Source organism: Medicago truncatula, chromosome 3 (assembly GCF_003473485.1).
Source record: "Medicago truncatula cultivar Jemalong A17 chromosome 3, MtrunA17r5.0-ANR, whole genome shotgun sequence".
Lineage (NCBI taxonomy): Eukaryota > Viridiplantae > Streptophyta > Magnoliopsida > Fabales > Fabaceae > Medicago > Medicago truncatula.
The window spans coordinates 28793449-28821050 of NC_053044.1; the positions used below are offsets into that span (position 1 = coordinate 28793449).

At 30.6% G+C, this 27602-nt stretch overlaps 1 protein-coding gene across 1 annotated transcript; it reads left to right on the top strand.

Moving 5' to 3' along the window:
- Positions 1 to 631: 631 nt before the first annotated feature.
- LOC25490872 (F-box/FBD/LRR-repeat protein At5g18770) lies at positions 632 to 26469 on the top strand. The gene is made up of 4 exons (XM_039832023.1): positions 632 to 712; positions 871 to 1724; positions 1862 to 1913; positions 25814 to 26469. The coding sequence occupies exons 2-4, from the start codon at positions 897 to 899 to the stop codon at positions 26467 to 26469; spliced, it is 1536 nt and encodes a 511-aa protein (XP_039687957.1). The 5' UTR covers positions 632 to 712; positions 871 to 896.
- Positions 26470 to 27602: the final 1133 nt, after the last annotated feature.

The window sequence follows — 27602 nt, forward strand, 5'->3', positions numbered from 1 at the left end:
ATTTTGAGCTAAAATGGATTTTTTTCCTTACTCATGCTTAAAACATCTATCATATACTAATTCTACCTTTTTAAAATGATCATATAAGTCTTTAAATTTGTTAAGTATTGTATCCATTATACGTTTGAAAATAGATGGTGATTGTTTCATACCCATTGAAAGTACATTCAATTCATATTGACCTTGAGGACAACTAAATGCTATTAGGCCATTGGATTCTTCAGTTAATCATATTTGATTTAATAAAATCCTGACTCACAATCAAAAATATGAAAAGTTAGTAAAATTTAACTTTTTATAAATTTTAATTACCCATAATAGTGAATGTTAAATATGTTTTACAAAAAAAAAAATAAAAAGTTAGTAAAAGAATTATAACTTTTTTTTATTATTTTAGTCAAAGCAACAAATAAAATTTATTTGTTTCATAAAGAAAAAGGTTGACTTATAAAATTCTTTGGTACATTTAGTCAAAGAAATAAATAAAAGTCCTTTGATTCATAAATAAAAATGTTGACTCATAAATGTGTTTGGTTCATTTAGTCAAAGAAATAAATAAAAAATATTTGATTCCTCATCCATATTTGAATAACATTCTACTCCCTCCTATCCTTTTTATAAGAGAGAAATAAGAAGAACGAAACTGGTGTGTCGCGGTTGTGCTAAGAAACTAGACTGTAAGTTCTATGTGCTAAGAAACTGGTGCGCCAAGGTATTTCACATTCCAATTATTTCCTTTACCCCTAAATTTTTAATTATTATTCTACTTCATACTTAAAAATACATTCTAGATTTTAATTAGGATTGGAATCTTGCTCTATAATCAATCTTATTGCACAATATAATTACATTGTTTTTGTTCTGATTCAGTGCTTAACAAAGTCGAAACAAGGGACATGTCTGATTTTATAAAAAATTTGAATAAAGCAATACACTCTGAGAACGAGCATGAAGACAGATTGAGTGATTTACCCGACTGTGTTCTCCTTCATATTTTGTCATTTTGTAATACCAAACATGCTGTTCAAACTTGCATTTTGTCCACAAGATGGAAGTATCTTTGGAAACGTATTCCCACCCTTATATTGCATTCCTCTGAATTTCCCACTATAAAGAGTTTTGCGGCATTCGTCTCTAAGATTTTGACTCTTCGTGATAGCTCAGCTTCATTGAATGCTCTTGATCTTGACTGTGATGGTAACATCCAGCCTCGACTCCTCAAAAAGATTTTAAAGTATGTTTCCTCTCATAATTCCCAACTCCACGAATTAGGAGTCTATGTTAGGGGTGATAGTGATCTCATTCTCCAATGTGTTTCTTCATGTCACGCTCTTACATCTCTTCAGCTTTCGGTTTACTCAAAAGGTGGTTATCATGAGAAAACATTATTTCCGAAATCTCTGATATTGCCCGCGTTGACTAGCTTGTATCTGATGAATTTTGCCTTTTGCGGTGATGAAAGCAGTTGTGTTGAACCCTTTTTGGCCTTTAAAATGTTGAATAGTTTGGTCATTCAGAATTGTGAGGTAAGGAACGCACGTGTCTTTGTCATATCAAGTGAAACCCTAGTCAATTTATCTATCTATAACCGTTCACTCAAATTTACCATAACTGACAAAATTGAACTATCTACTCCAAGTCTTCGTACCTTTACTTATAATGGTAGTCCTTCTCAGAAAATATGTGAGAAAGGTCGGTCTTCTATTACTATATCCACTCTTAAGGTACGTTATGATGTTTTCATTCTTTAATTTCACCTTCTTAAAATTCTTTATATTTATTTTTTTTGTTTTGTAAATTCTGTTTAAAATCAACTGACTTGCCTAACTGATCTTATTAACCCTAATTCCTTAATGTGTAGGTTGTTCTCTCATCACTTCCTGATGTATTAGAGAAAAGGTGTCCTACTTTATGTAAACTGAAATCATTGGAAGTAAATGAGATACATGTAAACCGAAGTCATAGGAACTAAATGAGATACAAGAGATTTAAATAAAAGTGTAATTTTCAGCAAATTACTTTTAAGATTTCATTGTTTTAGTTGAGATATAAGTTTGAAATATGCCTATTGCCTAGACTCTATTTGGAAATAGTATTAGATTGAGGTTGAGAATAGCTCTTTCAAACATGAATGGATAACAAAAAGATTTTCAAAATATCAGAGGTTCTTGAATTTGTTGGCTAATATACATATGCTTGTATTTAGTTATTGGATTGTTTGTAGTAAGATAATTAAATTGGACCATGATGAAAATATTTAAGGAATGATAGCATGATATTCTAAAATCCCATCATTAGGTTAGTTGTGATTGCTAAAATATGATTAGAGAAATCACATGTAGTGCTCATTTGAGACAATAAATATCACCCATGAGAAAAATATTGTATGTAAATGTAAAGTTAAAATCATGCATATTTACTCAATGTAATAAAACGAGAGTGAAAATTGTAAAACCCGCCTAAAATATTTTGCTGTATGGTATTTGAGGAAAAAGCCTACTAATCATTATATGGAATGTTTTTGGTGCTGGTTCCAAAAAAAAAAAAATTGTGTTTGGTATTGGAATTGATGAAGGAAACTAAGATAGGTTGTAGTTATAGAAAAAAGTTTTGGAGGTTGAAGATAAAATAAAATGTGGTGGCATATTTAGATTAGGCTTATTTGTCCTTAAAAAAAAAAAAAGAAGATTAGGCTTATTTGATGATTTGGCCCTCTAACTTATTTTTCTATTTTTGATTTGGTCCCAACTCAAAAAAAAAATCTTTTTAGTCCCTTAATATCTATGTTTTTGTCAGTCAAATTGATCTCTCCGTTTGTTTTTTAATGTTTAATATGATTGCAGCCATTAAATTACAGATCCATTGTATGTAACCGTAAACTATACCAACACAATTTTTTTTTTGTGACAACTTGTGTACCCATCTTACTATGGTGGGTATTTGTACCCATGACCTTTTAAGTCGGTTAAAATGTTAACAGACGTCATAAGATTTTTTTTTTTTTAGGAACGAGGTTTGCTCTGATACCAGAGTTTTAGCAGAGTGCGGAAGACTTTTTCTATAGACAAATTTAAATTCTTTTGTTTAGTTTTTCGAGTTGTAGAGACAACTTGAGCTTTGTAATTTATTTATCTCTTTTTGTTCTGAGATTTCAAAATCTCTTTTGGGTGGTGTTACTCTAAGGCTCTAACTCCTGATCAATGGTTTTTCTGTTTCTTCGAATAGATATTTCTCAGCTTCTATCAAAGGAAAAGCTATTTCTTGCTAAATTTCTAAATATATGTGACTTTAGGGTAACTAAAGGTGTAAATAATTCATCAATATAAATTATATTTTTTCCTATAAATTCTATGCCATGGTGTGAATTACTCAAAACATAATTAATTCTATAACAGATTGTAAAAGTATGATTACCCTTTTTCATAAAATTCGAGTTTTCCAACTTATAATGAAAAACTATAGATCTATCTAGATCTTTATCTTTTAGGGATAATCCCATTTGTAAATTTATATCAAATTTTATTTTTCCATATTTTAAATTACACTTTACTTGTGCAATTGTTGCTTGTCTTTTGTCTAAAATCCTAGAGTCTTCTAGGGCTATTTCTAGAGGTGAATCAATACCTTTCATAAATGTACTTTTGATTAAAATTTGAATAGTTGATATATGAATATAACCAATTTTACTTTTTTTCTTTTTTAGAAAATGTTTCAATTCTTTTTTCAATTTGAGTTTTATGTATGGTAGATATGACTATATTTCCTTGAGTATTTTCAATTGAAATTGCTTCTTCTCCTATCATTATTCCAAATTTCAAAATATTTTTTCTTGAGAAAAATTCTTTGAATTTATTAAACTTTCTTTTGAAATTTTCTTCAGCAGTTAAAGATAAATATGCTTCTTCTATCTTATTATCTATTATGTCATCAACATAATAACTAGATGTTCCTTCAAAGTATGAAACCTCAGTCATATTTTATAATGTTTATTATGTCAATACTATGATACTGAAAAGTAAATTTTGAATTTAATAAAGATATATTCATACCTGATTTGATCTTCTTTGAGATTTTGTTGATATTTTTGGTTTTGTTGTAGCTAGATATAATCTTCGAATGATTATATTTTGATTTCGGTGATCCCTCCAGAGTATTACTTCAAGATCTACTTCTATAAAAAAATAAGTTTTTATAGGAATGAAATACTTAGTAGTATTGAACTTCAATATTCATTGATTACAAATGAGCAACGAGGCTCTTATTTATAGTGAAAAAGGGCTCACAAATTGTTCACATGTCCCTTTCTCGACAGCTAATAAAGATAAATGTAACAGCCCAATTTTTCCCTATATTTATTTTAATTGTTTTATTACGTGTTTGTATGTACTCGTATGTGATTAATTGTCATTGGGTGCATTTTGGTATATTTTCGTATTAGAAGGGTATTTTGGTCCTTTCACTAGAGAGGGTAAATTAGTAATTTGGAGGAGGATTAATCTTAGTGTTAGTGAGAAGTATTGTTTTACTAAGTTATTAGTGTAGCAATTAGTATTTTACCGTTTAGTGACTGTTAATAGTGTTTTACCACTAAGTGATCATTAATAGCATTTTACCGTTGAGAATAGTAGTAACATTTTGGAATTGTGTTAGAATGGGTTAAGTCCACTAGAAACTAGGTTAAGTCCATTTAGAGGAATATACCTTATGAGTTTGTCTTAGAAAATATCATTCATTTCATTTGATAAGATCATTCTAGAGAGAGGTAGAGAGAGAAAGTGGTGAAGAGGAGAAAAAAGGTTAGAGAAGGAGAAACTTGAAGAATCAAGAATTTGAGTGAGCTTAGGAGCTAAAGTGAAGCCTAAGTTGAGGTTAATCATAATCTAAGGTAAGGGGGTTTGTCTTCATCATAATCATCATCATCATTTTTGCAATTTTTCAAATGTGGTATGAATTTTTCATAATTGGATAATTGTTGCTAAATTCGTGCTCCAACTGTGATGATATGTTTGTATGCATGAATTGATGATAATTGTATGATTGTTGGTGAAATTACATGTTCAATTATGTAAAAATGTGAAGTTGTGAAAATTGTGCTCAGTTGGTGAATTTTGTTAAGTTGTTGTTGAATTGAGATATGATTCATGTTCAATTGATGTTATTGTTGTTAAGTGATGTTGTTGTTGATTAATCATTGCTTGGGTATACATATTCATGAATTGATGATGAAAATTTGAACTATTGTTGGTGTTTTGGTATATTTTGAAGAGTTTGGTGAATTGGCTAAAAGTGATGTTGATTTTCATGTTCAATGTGTTTTTGAGTACTCTTATGAGTTATGTGACCTATAAACAATTTCTAGAAACACATTTGGCCATTAGGGGATTAAAATGGGGAGTTTTGGGTGAAAATGGGTTTGAACCCGTAACTTTTTCTGGAAAAATATGCATGGTCGCTTAAGCGAGCTCCTAAGCGAACACTCATAGTGTTTTCTGGGTATTGGTCGCTTAAGCGAGCTGCGAGCGAGCGGGAAAGCGTACATTTATGTAGCTTCTGTAACTCGTTCGCTTAAGCGAACCAGGTGGTCGCTTAAGCGAGCAATTCATTTTCCAAGCTTCCTAGGGCCAATCCGAACTTCTTTAAACACTTCTTTTAACTTGTATAATCATTGTTTGTACAATTAATCCTACTGGAACATCTCCTTGAATGAGATTTGGACTTGTTTTGTGAAATTGAATCAAACTTTGAAAATTGTCCAAGAACGTTGAATTTTTCGGAAATTGGATCTTCAAGGAAATGAAATGGGATTAAGATAGTACAATGATTATATGATTACTGAAAATGGTTGTGATTGGTTTCCTTGAGTCTTAATTGGTTTGGGTTTTGAAAATGGAAATTCTTGAAAAATGTCAAAAGAGACGAACATTGATGAAAATATCCTTTTAAGCCAATCGCCTTACGAATCTTTCTTGTTTAGTTTTGTATGACTAAATGGAGATGTATGAATGAATTACGGGATGTTGTATGTTTTCTTACTTGGTATGTAAGAAATATTGTAATGATGTGATTACATAATGTTGAAGATGTTGAAATGATGTTGATGATCATTGTGGTTGTTGTGATGACACTTGATTGATACGTGCTATGTTGATTTGTGTGGACGTAATTACTTGATAATGCAATTGTTGTTGAAGTTGTGCAATGTAATTGGAGGTGTACTTTTACATTGTGTTGGTGTATGTAAGTTGAGTAATTGCATTGTTGGGTCTTTGCTATGTCCATGTATTCATTTGGTTGTTGTAAAAGAGGTGATTCTTTTACTTCAGAGATTGTGTAAGAGGAGGTGTACTCTTACATTGATGTATCATTTTGGCATCATGGGTAACGGCCTAGACGTTGGTGAACTTGGATCCACATGCATCTAGAGGAGTCTAGAACATTGCATGCATTGATGAATTGATTGATTGAATGGTTGATTAACTGATTGTATCATGATTGACTACATATGATGAACTTGTACATTGGTGAATTTATTGAATGATGTGATCTATGTGGATTGTATGGATGTACATTGGTGGTTATTGTTTATGTTTGGTGATGAAATTATGGATAATGATAGTTGTTGGTATGAATGTATATTTTTGGAAACTTACCTATTCTTAATTCATTACATGATATTTGAATTGATTATTCCTGCTTTTCTGTTATATGATTATGTTGATGTAATGCTCACCCCCAGTGGTTTTAACCGCCTACTTGCATGTATGGGTGAGTAGACGTTATGCAGGAGTAGTTGCTCGGTGATGCATGGATACTGGGAGCTTTCTCCACTATCGGGTCTTATAGTAGAGTAGGCTCTGATCTAGGGATTTTGTTTGATAGCTCTAGATCTTTGTTGGATTATTTTACACTTTGAGATTTTGTCCACGTGTCGGACTTGGAGATTTTTATGCTTATGCATTTTTGAGATCATGTGACATGTATGCTTGATGTATATGATTTTGTATCCGCTGCGACCGATGAGATTTTATATGCATGCATGTTGGTTTTCGATCTTTGGATTTTCGATTCTTGAAAGTAGCGTCTATTTCTTGAATATTTTATTATTCGCATGTTTTATTGCTTTAAGAGAAATAGGGCGTTACAATAAACACCTAAAGAAAAAAACACACAATAATGTACATAATTATCTCATAAGTGGTCCCTATCTGACTCAGATAAGATAAGGTACCACTGTAATTATTCTACAACATAATAACTAGAAGATAATTATGATATTGCAGATAGGGACCACTTAGGAGATAATTATGTACATTATTGTGTATCTTTTTCTTTAGGTGTTTATCTTTATTAGCTGTCGAGAAAGGGACATGTGAACAATTTATGAGCCCTTTTTCACTATAAATAAGAGCCTTGTTTCACTCTGGAGGGGTCACCGAAATCAAAATATAATCATTTGAAGATTATATCTAGCTACAACGAAACCAAAAATATCAACAAAATCTCAAAGAAGATCAAATCAGGTATGAATATATCTTTATTAAATTCAAAATTTACTTTTCAGTATCATAGTATTGACATAATAAACAACATAGAATATGACTGAGGTTTCATACTTTGAAGGAACATCTAGTTATTATGCTGATGACAAAATAGATAATAAGATAGAAGAAGCAGATTTATCTTTAACTGCTGAAGAAAATTTCAAAAGAAAGTTTAATAAATTCAAAGAATTTTTCTCAAGAAAAAATATTTTGAAATTTGGAATAATGATAGGAGAAGAAGCAATTTCAATTGAAAATACTCAAGCAAATATAGTCATATCTACCATACATAAAACTCAAATTGAAAAAAGAATTGAAACATTTTGTGAAAAAGAAAAAAGCAAAATTGGTTATATTCATATATCAACTATTCAAATTTTAATCAAAAGTACCTTTATGAAAGGTATTGATTCACCTCTAGAAATAGCCCTAGAAGACTCTAGGATTTTAGACAAAAGACAAGCAACAATTGCACAAGTAAAGTGTAATTTAAAATATGGAAAAATAAAATTTGATATAAATTTACAAATGGGATTATCCCTAAAAGATAAAGATCTAGATAGATCTATAGTTTTTCATTATAAGTTGGAAAACTCGAATTTTATGAAAAAGGGTAATCATCCTTTTACAATATGTTATAGAATTAATTATGCTTTGAGTAATTCACACCATAGCATAGAATTTATAGGAAAAAATACAATTCATATTGATGAATTATTTACACCTTTAGTTACCCTAAAGTCACCTATATTTAGAAATTTAGCAAGAAATTGTTTTTCCTTGATAGAAGCTGAGAAATATCTATTCGAAGAAATAGAAAAACCATTGATCAGGAATTAAAGCCTTAGAGTAACACCACCCAAAAGAGATTTTGAAATCTCAGAACAAAAAGAGATAAATAAATTACAAAGCTCAAGTTGTCTTTACAACTCGAAAAACTAGACAAAAGAATTTAAATTTGTCTATAGAAAAAGTCTTCTGCACTCTGCTAAAACTGTGGTATCAGAGCAAACCTCGTTCTTAAATATAAAATTAAAAAAAAAATTAAAAAAAAATAAAATCTTATGACGTCAATTAACATTTTAACCGACTTAAAAGGTCATGGGTACAATTACCCACTAACAAAGAATTTCCTTTTTTTTTTGTTTTTCTCATCTTCTCCCCCTCATGTTCGTTCTTCTTCAGCTTCATCATAAAAATTAAAAACCCAGTAGATAAAAAATTAAAAACTCGTATTATGTTTTTAAAAAATCAATCTTCATCTTTTTTTCTCTCAAAAACACATAACTTCAACACAACCCAGAAACAACAACAACAACAACAACTCAATTGCTTTTTTCGAATTTGGGTCTCAAAAACTCAAACTCTTTTCTCAGATTGGAATTCAAAATAACAACATGAGGGTTCTTCATCCATCATCCTGGTACGAATAAAGGGTACAGGTCTGAATGAGAAGAAGAAGAAGGAGATGAAATAAGAGAAACCTAAGTTACTTTTACCCCTTCTTGATTCTATTTTCAATATTTCTTTTTTCGAGACTTGTGTAGTAGCATGATTTTGCGATTCTGAGATCGATTTCGCCCTCTTCTTTGTTCTTGTTAATTTATATTCTGAAGTGTTAGGAGACCATCAAATGATCAATTAAGCCTTCATATCACCTACAATGATTTTGGTGCCAGTTATTGCATACTAAGATTAGGCTAAAATATGGTTTTGGTCTTTACAAATAAGCCTCGTTTTGGTTTTAGTCCCTGTAAAAAAAATTGTTGTTTTTGGTCCCTGCAAAATATTTTGTTTTTGAAAATAGTCCCTGGAGGGACTATTTTCAAAAGTAAAATATTTTGCAGGGACCTTTTTAAAAATCAAAAGATTTTGCAATGACTGTTTTTCTAATAAATGGGTTCAGTCATCATGTGCCACGTGTTCAAATCATCAGAAAAGTGGAGTCAGGGACCAAAACCAAAACGAGACATATTTGCAGGGACCAAAACCAACAAAAAAATTTACAAGGACTAAAATCAAAACGAGGCATATTTGCAGGGACCAAAACCATATTTTAGCTTTAAGATTACTTATAAAGATTTACTTGTTCAAACTGACCAATGACTATTGAATTTTAAGGATTGATTTTTTAATTTTAATGTCGAATGCACCGAGTTAGTTTAGACTTACTTTACATGTATTTGTTGCTTTCATATAAGAAAGGTTTTTTATTTTGTTTTTGTAATATATTCTCTAACCATCCAATTTTGAAACATTATTTTTTGAAAACTAATTCTGAATCACTATAAGAACTTTTCTTCTGTTAGATGATGAGATATGAGAAAGGGGTATTCAAATTATAAATGCATGCAACCATTTGATGGTTGAGGAAAACTTATTCTCTCGAATTCTTCACTTGAGGAAGACATTATTGCTTTTGTTTCTCAACATTGACAAATATCAAAGTTAAAGTTTATTAGTCACAAAGTCGAAACATTTCTATGATGAACGGGGATGAGTGTGATGTTTTGCACACAATACATTCATAACTTTCTGACAAAGCTTACACTACACCTGTTTGTACCATGTCTCATTCAATTCTTCTCCATCACTTTTGCAACTCTAACAAGATTCTTGCATTTCTTTTCTTCATCTCTTGCACAATCCTTTAATTCCACATATTCTTCTACCCTTTTTAATAACCCAGCACCGCAATGAAGAAATGTGAGTACTGAATTCCACAATTTTTTTCAATCTTTGTTTCTCTTGGAAAATTATAATGTTTCTTTAATTATTACTTTCCCTGTTAGAGCCGACAAGACTTCGAAGATTTACCGTAATTTCGAGAAGTTTCAAAATACTTTAAAAGAAACATAATTGAAGTAGTAGTATTAATAGGTGATAATAACTAGAGGTGCATATCAATCTAATTATATTTTTAAATGCAATTTTACAATCATTGTCACAGAATTTGGAGTATCTAATTCTTCCTTGATACATAACATTACACTATACCACTCTTGGAAGTATCTCTTACAATACACTTTATGTTGCTAAACTTTCTCATCATTCGAGCGTAGAAGCTCCATGAATTTCATGAGGGAGAATTTTATCACCAGTTGCTAAAGAGATTTCAATTTCGTCTGTGTAACTTTTGTGTTCTGATTGTGTCTCCAGTCCATTGGTTCTTCAAAATACTACCAGAAATTCCTGTTTTTCTTACAGATTTTCCTACGAAAAAATATCCACAGGAATTCATGAGGATTTTGCTAATAATTTCATTACTCAAGAAGTTTCCTGCGGATTCCAATAAAGCAAAAATTCCGCATGTAACTATTAGTTTTGGCGAGGCTTTTCTTTCGAATGGATTTTAGATAAATTTAGATCCCTGGGGAACTATTAGTTTGTCTCCATTTTTATAAACTTTTAATACTTTCTCAATAATAAGGCTTAATTACACTTTTGATCCTCGTGTTTTGTTTTTCCAAAAAGTTAGAATACAAACTGCATACCAATTTTCATACTCAGTTACCTCTCCATCACTGCACTCTCCTTAAATTCTTCATCAATTCTTAATCTAAACTCAGATTCACCTCCATCACCAACCTTCAAACCCTAAAATTCTTAAAATTCGAATTCGAAGAATCAAATAAAACTCATAAATTTGGGTTAAAGATTTTTTCAAGGTCTTATCAAACCGGATCTAGAATATTCTTCCTCAACCTTCAACATTTGCAAATCACCGCATTCAAAGTTGACGACGACGACCATCACCGGAAAAAAGCCGGTTTTGTTTCTGTGTTCGTAATACTACAAGAACACAACAATGTTACTTTCTCTTGTTGTCTCCGCCGCAACAAAACCTATAAGGAAGAAATTGAACATAGTTGAAATTGAGAATTCGTTGAGATCGTAATATAGAGAAGATTAGAGTAGGTTTTAATGAAAGTTGATAGTTGGGAATTTGAGAACCATGAATTTGAATAAGGCAAGGTGGAGAAGAAGAAGAAGAGAGGAAGAGGATGATGTTGGGGCATTATCACGCTAACCTTTAGTTTTTAAGGTTAAAATTTAGGCTTAATTGTTCATGTATTGAAACCCAATTTGAGGAAGAGTATGAGATACTGAATGGATTGATGAAATCCAATTTGGGTATTAGGGTTAATGTATTTTATGTCAAATTAAATTTCCTATTTCTTTTAATTGTTTTTTGTTTTAATATTTGAAATTATTAAATTGTATTTTGAAATTCAAAAAACCTGTTTTATCCAAATATGCATTGCCACATAGGTGTTTTATTGGCCACATCAGTTAAAATTTTGACACATCAGCGTTTTTGGAGGATAAAATGGGGGGTAGGACGAAAAATGCAACAAAAATGATAATTAAAAGACAGTTTTGTTCTATTTTAAAAGGGCAGGACCAATTTCGTGAGTAGGTCAAAACACGAGGACCAAAAGTGTAATTAAACCCAATAATAATAGTTCTTAGAAAAATTTGTGTATTTATGATTAAACTATTTATTTAAAATACAGTCGACTATAACACACTTTAGGAAAACATATCCTTTATATCTAATGGTTGCAAACATGCTTACCCTAATTCCCTAACCCTAAACCTAATTGTTTTGGCTCCAACCTATTTGAAATTTGAATTTCAAAATTACCTTATATCCCTCCTGCATTGGAAAACGCATATACATTGGAAAACATATTCCAATTCTCACATATCAAAAACCATGGCTTTCTCCTCAAAAAAAAAAAAAAAAAAAAAAATATATATATATATATATATATATATATATATATATATATATATATATATCCCTCCTACATTGTAATTTGAAATTCCTATCAACACCATCTTCCCTGTCAACATCCTCGACTGCTCCACCGTCACCTACACACTACTCAATACAAGAAACATGAAACTCTTTCTCTTCCCTTCTATGTTCGTCCTCTGTTTTTCCAAGGCCTTCATCACCTTTCCAGTCTCTCTTCTCTTTGGAACCCATCGATGATTGACGGGCAATCAATGAATCAAAATGAGAGATAAAACCTTCTCCAACAATCACCGAACACCCATATCATAACTTGCAATCTTCTATCATTCAAACTACATCGCTAAATCGAATCTTGCTCGGTTTAAAATGGACATGAAATCTGAAGCGAATCTTAACGCAACTTTTTCTTTTGTTAACGCGTATCTTGATTGAATCGTGTGTGGTTAATTCTCATCAAGGTGATAGATCAAAAGGTTATGTTCCGTTTGATGTACAGATTGTGGCTGAATCTTCATTTCGTTCGGGTTCATCGAGGTTTAGGACGAGGATTTTGAAGGTTATGGATGAATCTCCATGATGTTCGGATTTCGTCGAATTCGACTTATGCAGAATGTCAGGTGTGGACTTGAATTGAATTGAATTGTTGAAGGGAGTGTGAATTTTCGGCAACAATGATACGTTTCAACACCCTTGGGGTTCTATTCAGGTAGTTGTTTTTTCTCAACATTTATTTCAATCTCTGAAATATTTTTTCTTTCAAATGCTCTTTGTTCTACTCTTTCTAATATTGTAAATGTATTGTTGGGTTGTACCTGACTCAAGGCTTAAAATTATTGTGTTACCAAGTTCGTTTCAGTTTGCTTTTCATGCTACAAATATCAAACTCTCATTGTTTTGTGTGTATACCTTAACTTGCAGCTTGCTTGAAGTATTTGTTAATGGTGATAGAGAAACTTCAGTAGTAGTGATTATGAGATGTATGTATTATTCCTAAAAAAATCAAAAGTAAATTGAAATTTATCGTAAAGTTAGAATTTATATATTTTATGTCGAGTGATTTCCCGCATAGACTCATGGGGATATGTACGGATTTCCCGTAAACTGAAATGATCCTGTGCTTGGCACGGAAACCCACACTTGTATAAAAGTGTTTCAAACCATTCCATATTGACAAAGATTTTGCAAGTTTTAGAATTCTGCAATGGATTTGAATCGTCGAAAGTGAGCAAAGTCGCAAAATCATAGATTTTAAAATTTAAGTCAGGATTTTTACAATAGTTTGGGCAATGTGCCTCCACCAATTTTTTTCTTAAAGTTAATACAAGTGTCTCAAACAAAATATATCTTCAGTTCCAGCAATTTGATTTCCAACAACTTGCACCATGTCCTGAAATCCATAAGACATTAAAATTCAAACATAATTTGAATTTCAAAAAATAAAGCAATGTACCAAAAGTAGAGGTGGGCAAAAAGAACCATGAACCGAACCGAATCGAACCAAATATAATCGAACCATTATAATGGTTCACGAACCGAACCGTTAATTTATTAGCAGTTCTTGAACCATAACCGAACCATCTTGAACCGAACCGTACCGTTTGAACCAAACCAAACCACTTGAACTTTATTTTTTTTAAGGAAACCACTTGAACTCTTTGTTGGATCTTTCCAAAAAAACAACTTATTTAAAATAGCTTATTTTATGCAAAACACCTTATTTTAAAAACAGTTTTTTTTATGAAAACAACTTACTTTAAAAATAACAGCTTATTTGAAAAACAACTTATTTTATGCAAAATAGCTTATTTAAAAAAAAAACTTATTCAAAACAGTTTATTTTATGCAAAACACCTTATTTTAAAAAACAACTTATTCAAAACAGCTTATTTTATGAAAACAACTTATTTTAAAAAACAGCTTATTCAAAATAGTTAATTTTATGCAAAATAGCTTATTTGAAAAACAACTTATTTTATGAAAAACATCTTATTAGAAAAAAAGCTTATTCAAAACAGCTTATTTTCAAAAAAACCACTTATTCAAAACTTGTTTTGAATAAAATAAGTTGTTTTGAATAAGCTGTTTTAAAATAAGTTGTTTTCATAAAATAAGTTGTTTTTTAAAATAAGGTGTTTTGCATAAAATAAGCTATTTTAAATAAGCTATTTTTAAAAATAAGTTGTTTTGCATAAAATAAGCTGTTTTGAATAAGTTGTTTTGCATAAAATAAGTTGTTTTGATTAAGTTGTTTTTAAAAAGAGATCGTAACAAGCTATTTTTAATAAAATAAGCTTTTTTGAATAAGTTGTTTTTCATAAAAGAAGCTGTTTTGAATAAAATAAGTTGTTTTTTGAATAAGTTGTTTTTCATAAAACGGGTTTCCTAAACAAACCCTTTACAATCTTGATTAGAGTAGGGCAAAACTTGAATGAACAAAGCTATATTCCAATCTTTGTTGATTCGATTTTTTTTACATAAAACAAGCATACTTATCGTTGTGCGAAGGATTGTGAAAATACTTCTTTATCAACAAGATATATTAAATTAACACAAATCAAATAACAAAAATAGAATCAAACCATGTATCCAGTATGTGTTGTTTTAACTAATGACATGATCTCATATGATGTTTTTTTTACCATTTTATTTTATTTTTTATTTGAGTTTGTAGCATTTTTAGAGAGCTTGGAGTTGAAGAAGGCAAGAAAATTAATTGTTTTGGTTATACAACATCGTGGCAAAAATTTTGTTCCAGAATGGAAAGTTTGCTACTGACTTGCAAGCCGTGGCACAATCTGTAGCATCGTGACACCGTTTTAAGAGCGTCAAATTAAGAAATGTAAATTTGATGCAACATCGTGGCACAATTTTAGGCGCCCATAACTCCGTCTATAAAAGTCAAACACGTTTTCAGGTAGTGTATGTTTGTTTACACGTTATTAAAATTGACTTTGCAGGTGTAGTATTAATTTTGAATTGTTTGGTTTAGTATTAATTGATTTTGTCTTCATAACTAATTTTAATTTGGAGTTAGAAATTGGACCTGTTGATTCTAAAATTTATTGTTAAAGTCATTTATATGAATGTAGTCGAATATAAATCAATTTACTTTTATCTAATATTTACTATAAAAATTAAAGGCTAAAATATGGTTTTGGTCCCTGCAAATATGCCTCGTTTTGGTTTTAGTCCCTGTAATTTTTTTTTTTTTTTTTGATCCCGCAAATATGCCTCGTTTTGGTTTTCTCCCTCACATGCATAGTACTGATTGGCGATACTGTTGGCATGTTACTTGTACCACCAGTGCACATGGGAGCCAAGAGTAATTAGAAAGGGCAAGCTGATGTTAATATACTTTCAATTGTTCAGTATACAGTTTTTGCACAATTTTGCAAACTGCCTAGTTTGTTGGATAAAGATCACACAAGATTTTGTATTTCTTGTTGGATAAAGATGTATTTGTACCCTGGGTGAACAATAGTATTAAAGGAAACCATATGCTCCTTAAACTCACACCCTTTCTCTTCATCTTTACTAAGGTTTCAACTTTTCTTTACTTACCTTCTACAAATTTTAGCAACCTTGTGATGAAAGTTTATTCATCTTTATTTCCTTCTCTAGTTTAATTTTTTATTTATAAAACTTTTAGCAGTAACCATCAGTAAATATAGAATGTAGAAAAGATCTTGTTTCCTCTCTTTTTTCGATCTTGTTTAAACATGTGCTCCTTAAACTCACACCCTCGCTCTCCATCTTTTACAAATGTTAGCAACCTTGTGCTGAATGTTTATTTATTTTTATTTCCTCCTTTAATTTAGTTCTATTTTTTTATTTATAAAACTTTTAGTTGTAACAATCTGTAAATATAGAACGTAGAAAAGATTGTGTTTCCTCTTTTTGTTGGTCATGTTTACAGTTCAAACAAGTTTATCAGCTTATTATATTCATGTAAGTTATGTCCTAGTTTTATCTTTTATATTAGCTTGATAATGTTGCAATCACTGTTCCAATCTACTTGTTGATCTTGTGTAGTTAATAAAAGCCAACTTTTTCCATTGTTCAGTTTCTGAAAGTTATGTATCGGTTATTCTTTCGATTTTGCCTCTTTGGCATTGGTTCTCACAAGCCTGTCCTTTCTCGTCTCTTGTTCCTTTTCAAGTTCTTACTGACAATTGCTAGATGATACCTCTTCCAATTTATCATTGCTTGGATATACTAGTTATATAATAAATAGGGCTCGCCATTGCTTCTGCAAATTTATTATGATTTCATTCTTTTCTCTCGAGACATGCTTATTTGGTTTTTTTTTTTTTAATTTAATATCAAAATTTTTATTGACCATGTTTCTTTCGTATTAAGCATAGAAGGTGTTCTAAATTTGTTGTACATGTAATAAACACATATTTCATTGATCTTGTGTTATAACTCAAATAATAAAAGAAACTATTGGATAATCAATAATTTTTGGGATAAGATTGGGGAGATAAAATGTACATGTACCTTTAAAAATTGTCATGAGGTACATATATCATTTATCTATATCATTGGTATCCCTAAAAAAAATTTATAATTCGATAGTCTATTACGTTTTTAGAGTCTTAACCCAAAACTAATCTAATTTGATTATTTATGATACCTTTTATGCTTAAGTGTAGCAACTTCATGCTCTAACAATTTCAATGTGACGGTGCAGCTTTTGGAAAAGGTTAAGATGTATTCTCTTCGTTGGTTGAAAGCTAAAAATGTGTGCTTTTCTTTTGGTTATCATTTATGGTGGCAGCATCCCTTTGTTTGTTTAGGGATAGGCTGAGGTTTCATTTTCATTTCTAATTTTTGTTTCGGACAGATTGTTTTCGGTGTAACTTTGTTTTGCTTCTTAATGCACTCCTTGTGCTAGGGAGCAAGACTTTTTGTTGTTAATATATATCTCATTTTGACTTGTTCAAAAAAAAAACAATTTCAATGTGGAACTACTACACATAGACAATGGTGTCAAAATATGACAACTATTGATTGAGAAATATTTACTTGGATACAACCTCTAACTAAAATTATTTGGGCGCACACAAATGAAAATGTAAAATAAAATAGAAAAGTATTAAATGATGTTACAATTATGTGTCTTTTAATTTCTTTTATTTATTTGTGTGTCTAAATAAATTTGATTTATGTTTGTATTCATGTAAGACTTCTCCTTCAGATTTGCATGGCTAATACTTGAAATCAGCCGTAAGAATGCTGAAAATATGATAACTATTTATCTTAAAGCTAAACACTACATATTTTCAGCATTCTTAATAACTATTTATCTTAAAGCTAAACACTATATATGTTCAATTTGAACTAATATCGTTCCTTCAAAAATTAAAATTGAACTAATATCATATAAAGATATGAAAGGCTCTTGTTTCTTTCCACAATTGAAGAAAAATGTTTTTTGGTGGATCCCAAGCCTTTGAATTCTTTCACACTAAAGTGGTTGGGACCTTTCTTTTTTTGACATGATAATAACTCATACTAAGCAATCAAACAAAAAGTATATCTTTGAAGTTATTAAAACAAAGGTTTGGGTCCAAGTTGAGAAATCAATTGAATATCGTGGTTTACTTGTCCAACAAGTAAACAACTTAATGCTAGTCTTTTGCACATTCAACCACATGATTGTATGGTGTATGTACTCTAGATTAGTATAGCTTATTGGAATTAGTTTCTTAATAACTGTTAGTTAGTTGGCACAAGCTAGTAGCTAGTTAGATTTCACTTGCTACAAGTAGCATACTTCTGACAAACCCTATTTATATTAAATAATACAAGTTTTTTCTTTGCCAAGTTTCTCTCCTATTCTCTCTAAGATTCTAGTATTTTCTTCATCCATATCATCATGTTGATGAAACATATATTTAACTATTGAAGCAGTGTCAATATTATTTTAAGCTCAACACACTCCACATTTAGTGCTGCTGAATATACTCAACTACCATGTTCACTTGGATTTCCTTCTACGAATTTCATGTTAACAAATGCCATTTCGCTCTTTGCATTAAGGGGAAATTCCATCTTCTGAATATCATAAAAACAGAACTAACTTGACATAAAGTACATGCTTATCATAAAGCTAGGTATAATCCTATGGAATGAGCTACCTTTGTAATGAAGAGGCTTTCCAGATTTACCAGTCCCCTTTTAACCTAATAATTTTGATAGAAATAAAATCAAAATTGAAAATTATTTACATAATATATTCCAATTTGTAACATGAACACAAACACCTAATAGTATATTAAATATTATTTAGAAATGGAGAATATGTTATTTTAGGCAAACAAAAGTGAAAAGAAGCAAAATAACAGCATATAATCCAAATCATAAACTTTATTATGTTTTCATAAGTAGACCTATCTCGTTACAAGCCAACTGATAGTCATCGGTTCTTAAATCGAGTAAATTTATTTATTCGCTCATTTCTGTGTTAAACTTAAGATGATGAACATAGAAAATGATTTAAACAAATACTTTAATCAAATCTGACGCCAATTGTGTGCTAAAATTGATTATGAATTGTATGGTTATTTTTTATTCTAGTATAACTGATTTTCTCTCCATAATTAATTCTAATTTAAAGCTAGCAATTGGAGTTTTATATTTTAGAATGAGCATTGCTATTGATAGCGAGAGAATTTTCCCGAAATCATCACGACATGGTAAAAGCCAAGTAACAATGTTTTTGGCGGAAAACATCGGAGGGAATTGGTGTAATTAAGATAAATATGTTTAGTGTAAAAAATCATTCGTGGAATTTGTCTCAGGAGAACTAGCATTTTCCTTTAGAATTGATTCTTATGTACAAATTTGCTGTCCAAGTCTCTTTAATATTAATATGGTCAAACATAAAGCATTTTACTTTCTCCTCATATTTAACCACGATCAATTTTATAAAATCAATTCATGCAAAATTTATTGGGATGTTACGAAATCGCTACTTGTACATAGTACCACTCTAGTGCACATGGGAGTCAAAAGAGTTATTAGGTATGTTTTATATGCTTTTTCATTATTTTACTGTTAAAACTTTTAGTAATAACAATTGTAAATAGAGAATGTAGAAAAGATTGTGCTTCATCTTTATTTGGTTTTGTTTATAGTTGATGTATTATTTCAAAGTTCAAACAAGTTTATCAGCTTATCATATTCATGTATTTTTTTTTTGTTTGCAAACAATTTAATAATTTATTGTCTCCATATATAACTGATTCTAATTTAGAGCTAGAAATTGGACTTTTTGATTCAAAAATTTATTTTTATGTCTAATTTATAGTTCAAGTCATTTATATGAATGTAGTACAACATAAATCACTTTACTTTCATTTAATATTTAATTATAATCAATTTTACAAAATCAATTTACTCAAAATTAATTTCTATCATGGTAGAACCAAAACCAAACATCCTCTCAAATTGTATTTGATCCAAAAAGGAGAATTAAATATTTCCTAGGGCTCCTTATTAGTCCAATGAATTGTTTACCCATACCCACCTTGAACAACAAAATTCTTTTGATTTTCTCCCTCACATGCATAGTACTGATTGGGGATACTGTTGGGATGTTACCAACTCGCTACTTGTACCACCAGTGCACATACTGATATTAATATACTTTTAATTGTTCAGTTTGCAGTTTTTATACAAATTTAAATGCCAAATTTCTCACACAGTATGCATGTTGGATAAAGATCACACAAGCTTTTGTATTTCTTATTGGAAAAAGATGTAATTGTACCCTGCGTGAATATTAGTATTAAAGAAAACTATATGGTCCTTAAACTCCCACCCATGCTCTTCATCTTAACTAAAGTATCAACTTTTCTTTACCTACCTACAACAAATTTTAGCAACCTTGTGCTCTAAATTTATTTATCTTTATTTCCTTCTTAAGTTCTATTTTTTATATATAAAACTTTTAGCAGTAACAATCTGTAAATATAAAATGTAGAAAAAAGATTGTAATTCCTCTTTTTTGGTCTTGTTTAAAGTTGAAATTTCTTTTTCAAAGTTCAAACAAGTTTATCAGCTTATATTATATTTCTGTATGCCTTTTTTTTTTGTGCTAACAATTTAATAATTTTCATGTATTTTATTGCATGTATTCCACTTCCATCCATATATAACTTGCTATTTCCTATAAGCAGTATCGGCTCATTGTTTCTACTGAAAGAGGCATCTATTGAATGACACTTGTAATATTGTCCTCATACGTATGATGATTTTTAAGCTAATTTCTACATTTTTTAAAAAATTCTGCAGAAAAGGTTGGTGCTAAATTTATCTTTTATAAGCTTAATAGTGTGGCAATCCAAGTTCCAATCTACTTGGAAGATGATTCCTTAGTTAATAAAGGATTTTTTTTCTTCTTCAAATTACCCTAGTTGTAAAAATAATACTTCAATCTACCGTTTACAAAATAAATTATCAAACAAAATATCTTAGTTTGGTTTTCGCCTATCATAAAACCATCTGAGACGACGCCGTCATACTTCAGGTTGACTTCCTCTCAGAGACCTTTCCCTCTGAGAGGGAGCCATCCTAAAGAAGGCGGTGCCGTTTAAGTGGACGCTATGAAAGGATGAAAATAAAATTAGGTAAATTGGAAAATAATGTTGAAGAAAAAACTTAATAAAGGCCAACTTTTTCATTGCTCAGTTTCTGAAACTCATTGATAAATTTTTGTATGCAAACACACATAACACGTAAATTTATACACAAATGTATACACATGCCCTCTCCACTCAACGGGTATATAAATGTGAGATTGAAACCTTCTCCACATCACCCACCTCCTTCCTATCATTCACTCTTCCAATTATTTATCTACCCACTCCCTTCTCTCCCTCCTTCTTTACCTCAGACAGATTGAATCGAGCGATGTTGGACAAAACTTGCAAATCGTCGAATTACACATTATTAAGTGCTCGTGCACCATCTTCTCAATGTGATGAACATTTTTAAAAGGAGCGATACCAAACTTATGTCCCTAACATTTCATTTCTGAGACATAGATAAGTCGCCTAAAATACCACAAGTCAGGAATCCATCCCTAAGAGAAGCACGGGAGATATTATCCATAGCATTTAGGAATTACGATGAGACTAAGTCGTCAACCTTGTTGATTCCCTTATCCATTATCCACATGCTTTCCTTCACCTACTTTCGTCGTTGATTGTCACCCTCTTGTCCAAGCCGGCCTAAACCCAAAATATAGCTTGTCGTTCAGAAACCTAATGAATCTCTTTTTCCATCACAATCTAACCATGAATTCAATAACCTCTCACCATTAATAGTATTAATTATAGTTATAGTTGAAAATATTTAAATAAATAACAAATGCAAAGTAAGTTAAGTATAGAAATATTGTCTTAAAAACCGTATAATAAATTTTTTAAAAACTCTTTCAAGTTAAAAACTTTATTTCTTATTTTTTTATAATGTATCCTATACAATATCCTAAATGAATAAATAATTGGAAATAAGACTTATGTTTGGAGATGGATGAATGATAGCTAACTTTGTTGAGTTAAGATATTAAAGGAGTTAAATGGATGAATGATCAAGAGCATACATTGAATGAATAGATGATGATGTTTAATCTGAGCGCAATATTTCTATTCATATTTCCAACTCTTTTCATAAACGGGTTTCCTATACAAACCCTTTACAATCTTGATTAGAATAGGGCAAAACATGAATAATCAAAGCTATAGTTCAATCTTTATTGATTCGATATTTGTTTTTGATAAAACAAGCACACTTATTGTTGTGCGAAGGATAGTGAAAATATTTCTATATCAACAAGATATATTAAATTAACACATTAGTAGATATTTATTGAGATCACGCTTAAAAAAAATTGATGTTTTGGTCGCCCCCTTTTTTACTCAACTTCGATTTTGGTCCCTGATTTATAAATCCGCAATTTTGGTCCCTAAATTTTTTTAATTTTCGAAATTAAAACCAACATTTCAATTGACGTTAATGTGGCACAATTTTAAATGACGTGGCACTTAAATTAGTATAGCAAGAAAGCCATGTCATATTAAACTTCAACTCTTGATTAAAATCTGATTAAACAAGTATAAAAAAAACATTTCTAAAAAATTAGAAATTGGAATGTTTTTTCACAAATAGAAACCGTGGACCCTAAAATGTCATCTGCACTATGATTTTTAGAAAGCTAAAAACTATGAACCCTAACTTTTAATCTCTATTTAACATAAGTGATTTAGCGATGAGCTTATCTGCAAAATGGAAAACGGTCGACAAAGGAAGCGGAATGCAAAACCAAAGAGATCCATTCTTATTGTCATGGACAAAACAGGATGCAAAATCACCCTTTGCATGATAATATCTATATTATTTTTTTTATAAAAGTTGAGTTACATAGAGGAGTTCCTAAAAAAAATAAATTAAATCATGTCGTTTAATTGATAATCTAACTGTTCGATCAAAGACCTAGTACAACGATCGAGTTGAAAAGTAGTCTGAATTTTAACGTGTTAAACAAATTGGCCGCCAATAAATTGCCTTCCCACAAAAAAAAAAAAAAAATCTAGCTCCACCACTCTTGACGGCCCACCCTAGTGTTTTTTTCTCGCTCCGCCACTGGATGAGATGGAGAAATGTGAACCTAACGTAGAAGCTGCTTGAAGTAACTTTGCAATGGGAGAGGTGCGATTAAACTCAAGTGGTCGATGAACTTTTGTGGATGTTGAATCAAACATATGTATGAGTTCAACCTTTGGCTGAAATAATACTTAATCCAACTTCATGTATATCATAATCGAATTTGAGATTATAAGTGTCACTTTCCATGTAAATAAGAAGATTAAGGCAACAAAACATTTCAGAGAAGTTAAATGTAATTTTCCCTGATTTATATATATATATATTCCTTATATGTTATATTTTTGGCTTGCAAACAAAATGATCTTCCTATATTGAATATATAGCTACTTTTTTATACACTCATTATTTCTTAAAAACCGAACCCCCATTATACGATAAAACATGACTATATATTTATGTCACAAGCAACTCATTATCGACTCAAGTCTTAGTAACATGATGTGAATATCGAGTTTCGTCATGTCTAATCATGTTAGATCCTAATAGTTCAGCTTCTTGATGAAGAAAGCAAGACCTTTGCAGCTCCTTGTATAGTTTTCATCCTACATAAGATAAAATTTTGCAAATGAGAACATCAAAATAGATATAATTCAAATACAGTAGAAATTAATGTAAGCTTCCATATCCCATTCCTGCAAAAGAATACTGTTAAAATAGGACGGATATTGATGTGGAAAACTATTATATATAAGAGTGCTTGCTATCTATCTATGATAAATTAAAGTATTCTCCGCATGGAATATTTGAAAATCTAACTGTTACTAATACAAATGCATAGCTAAGTGCTGGAAAGTTGAAAGAAATCAATGTATGGACTTGAGAAATTACTTGAACATATTACTAGTTGATTAGACATGAAACTCTTTTTGCACAAAATAGAAATCAAGTCTTACTTTTTATTTTTGATGTAAGGAATTCAATGAAGTTATTTATTAGTTTCTGCTATTTTGTTTTTGTGTGGGGATAATTAATTCTAATTTAAAGCTAGAAATTGGAGTTTTATATATTAGAATTGATTCTTATGTACAAATTTAGTGTCCAAATCTCTTTGATATTAATATAGTCAAACATAAAGCATTTTACTTTCTCCTCATATTTAACCATTATCAATTTTATAAAATCAATTCATTCATAATTTATTTTTGTCCAAAAGGTGAAATGAAAAATTTTCCTTTGATTGATCGAGGAATGGGGATACTATTGGGATGTTAACAAATCACAACCAGTGCACATGGGAGCCAAGAGTTATTAGAAATAGCAGGCTTGATCAGGTAAAATACCAACATGCTTTCAATTGTTTGGTATGCAGTTTTTGCATAATTTTGCAAACTGCTTAATTTCTCACACAGTAAGCATGTTGGATAAAGATCACACAAGATTTTGTATTTTTTGTTGGATAAAGCCAAGAGGCATCTATTGAATGACACTTGTAATTTTGTCCTCATACGTATTATGATATTTAACCTAATTTCTGCAAGAAAAAAAAGTAAATCATTCTACAGTAAAGGTTGGTGCTGGTTTTTTCTTTTATTAGCTTAATAGTGTTGCAATCCAAGTTTCAATCTACTTGAACGTTCGAAGGAACTTGTTGATCTTCTGTAATTAGTTAATAAAGAATTTTTTTTTTCAAATTACCTTATTTCTGAAAACAATACTTCAATCTTTCATATTCACAAAATTATTATCCAAAATGTTTAGTTTCATTTTCCTTTATCTCAGTGTCATTTCAGATGGCACCACTATCCTTTCTTCTTGATAGGGAGACATCATGAAGGACGGTAATGTCGTCTCATATGAACGTGATATGAGGAGAAAAATGGAATTGAACAAGTTGGATAATAATTTTGGAAGTAGAGCATCACCGAGTATTATTTTCAGATGTAGGGTAGTTCGAAGAAAAAATCTTAACGAATAGGCCAGCTTTTTTTATTGTTCAGTTTCTAAAACTTATGTTGTATCGGTTATTCTTGTGAGCCTCCTTGCATTGGTTCTCGTATCTCAAACTATCACCTACTCACAAGCCGTTCTTTCTTGTTTACAATTTTTTTTTTATTTCATTATCTTCTCTTTTCTCTAGAGACACACCGCATATATGGTTGTTTTATGTTTTTTAAGATCAAAGTTTTTATTGATCATGTTTCTTTTGTACATTAAGTATAGAAGGTAACCTAAATTGGTTGTGCACATGGAATAAACGCATATTTCATTGATCATGTGTTATGACTCAATTAATGGAAGAAATTATTGGGTAATTATTAATTATGGAAAACAAAGGGTGCTTAAGCAGGTAAGTTGCTAATTAATATTTTTATTTTTTGTTAGATAAAGATGTAATTGTACCTTGCGTGAATAGTAGTAGTATTAAAGAAAACTTGGTGCTCCTTAAACTCACACCCTCTCTCTCTCCATTCTTACAACAAATTTTAACAACCTTGTGCTAAAATTGTTTATTTATTTTTATTTCTTTCCTTGGTTCTGTTCTTTTATTTATAAATCTTTTCGTAGTTAGAATCTTTAAGTATAGAATGTAGAAAGGATTGTGATTCCTCCTTATTTGGTCTGGTTTAAAGGTTATGTTTGTTTTTCAAAGTTCAAACAAGTTTATAAGCTTATTATATTCGAGTATGCCCTTTATTTTTGTACAAATAATCTTAGTTTCATGTATTTTTTTCCATGTATTCCACTTCCATCCATAAATTGTGATCTACAACTTATTTACTTCTTTAATTCCATATATTGTACACTATTGGGATAATATATTCTGGTTGAGATGAGATGATAAAGTTGAGAGTTTGTTTTGGTTTTTGTGACAATCAAATCTCGGATGCAGTTGCTGGCCATGGTTTACGTAACTTGAGTCTTGACGATCACCAAATGATCTGTTACCAGCTGCACAAAGAGCTAATTGGTGAAGGAAATGTTCGTTATCGGCGGATGAGTAATGATGATGAGCGGTATAAAGAGGTCTTGGGCGCTCTAACCTTTTCCAGTATTGGTCATGCACCACCAGGTAAATGGATGGCCATGCCAGATATGGGTTTTCTCATTGCTCAGAAATACAACCACGTCGTTGTTCTAATATCCATTGCGAAAGGGCGATCTGAAACCTTTTTTCCTCTATGGGGTGAACTGCCACTTGTTGAGCGATTGATGTATATGGAACATGTCAATGACAACCATTTCATGATTATACATTTGAAAAATGGTTCTCCTATCCCTCTCACTTGCCCGCTATGGAGACAACATGCTCGTTACGATACCTTAAGCTGGCTTGACAGATATGTCAGTCGAATGGCCGACTATAATAAACTATGTCGGGCGGCGGGTTTTGAAGTTATAGGTGATGACCAAGATTTGTACATAATTGAAAATCTTGATCCAGATGAAAATGTTGTTGCTGGGAAGAAGGCTGAAGACGGTGTGAAGCTTGAAAAGGAAGATAGCTTTAATCTTGATGATATTGACATAGATCTTGGGGCGGTTTAGATTAAATGTATATCATCATTTTTTTAGGGGAATGTATATCATTAGGTAAAATGTGTAATGATATCTTAATTTTCAGTATAATGATATATATATATATATATATAATTTTTTGTTGATGCAATTTTATCATAATTGTCTTTTACTTAATTTTTTATCTTCAGAAAAGTATGAATTCACAAAAACATGCAAAAACTGTCAGTTCTGTTCAGTACTGTCTATACTGTAACATTTCGGATTATAGAATTCGGATATGTTCGGATTAAGTTTTCTGAAGGGCAATTTTATAAAAAAAAAAAAAAAAAATAGGGCGCTAGAGTAACCAATAGAGTAAGAAAAGTAATAGTCGAAAAATGATGTTATAGATAACCCAGAATCATTGATGGGTCATATTTGAGATCGTGAAGATGTTCAAAATTTTAGGATTGATCTTATAAACCATTATCATTGAAAATATAACACTTATAAATTCTTGTTGATAAATCCAATTATATTTGTTAGTTAGTAGCTAACTACCTAGCTAGTTAGTTGGTTAACTTGGGAAGAAAGTTATCTCACTAAGCCTATAAATAGTTTGTAATCAGTTAATATATCTCATATCAATATCTTGAATCATAACTATTATTCAATACAAAAACATAACTCTCTTCATTCTCTCCTCATATTTAACCACAATCAATTTTATAAAATCAATTTAGACAAAATTTATTTTTCTCACAACAGAACCAAATACACTCTCAAAAAATCTTGATCGAAACAGGTTAAATAAAATATTTTCTAGGATGTTACCAAATCGCTACTTGTACATAGTACCACGCACATGGGAGCAAAGAGTTATTAGAAATGGCAAGCTTGATCAGGTAAAATGCTAATATGCTTTCAATAATATGCTTTCAATTGTTCAATATGAAGTGTTGGAATTTGGGGCCTAACTCATCCTTACAAAACCAACTTGTAAGGTGAGGATTGCCTCCTCTTTTATATACTCTTCTGAAGAATCTTATCTATCCGATGTGGGACTTGGGTTTTTCCCAATATGCAGTTTTTGCACAATTTTGCAAAGTGCCTAATTTCTCACAAAATAAGCATGTGCTCCTTAAAGATGTAATAGTAGTATAAAAGAAAACCGGATGCCC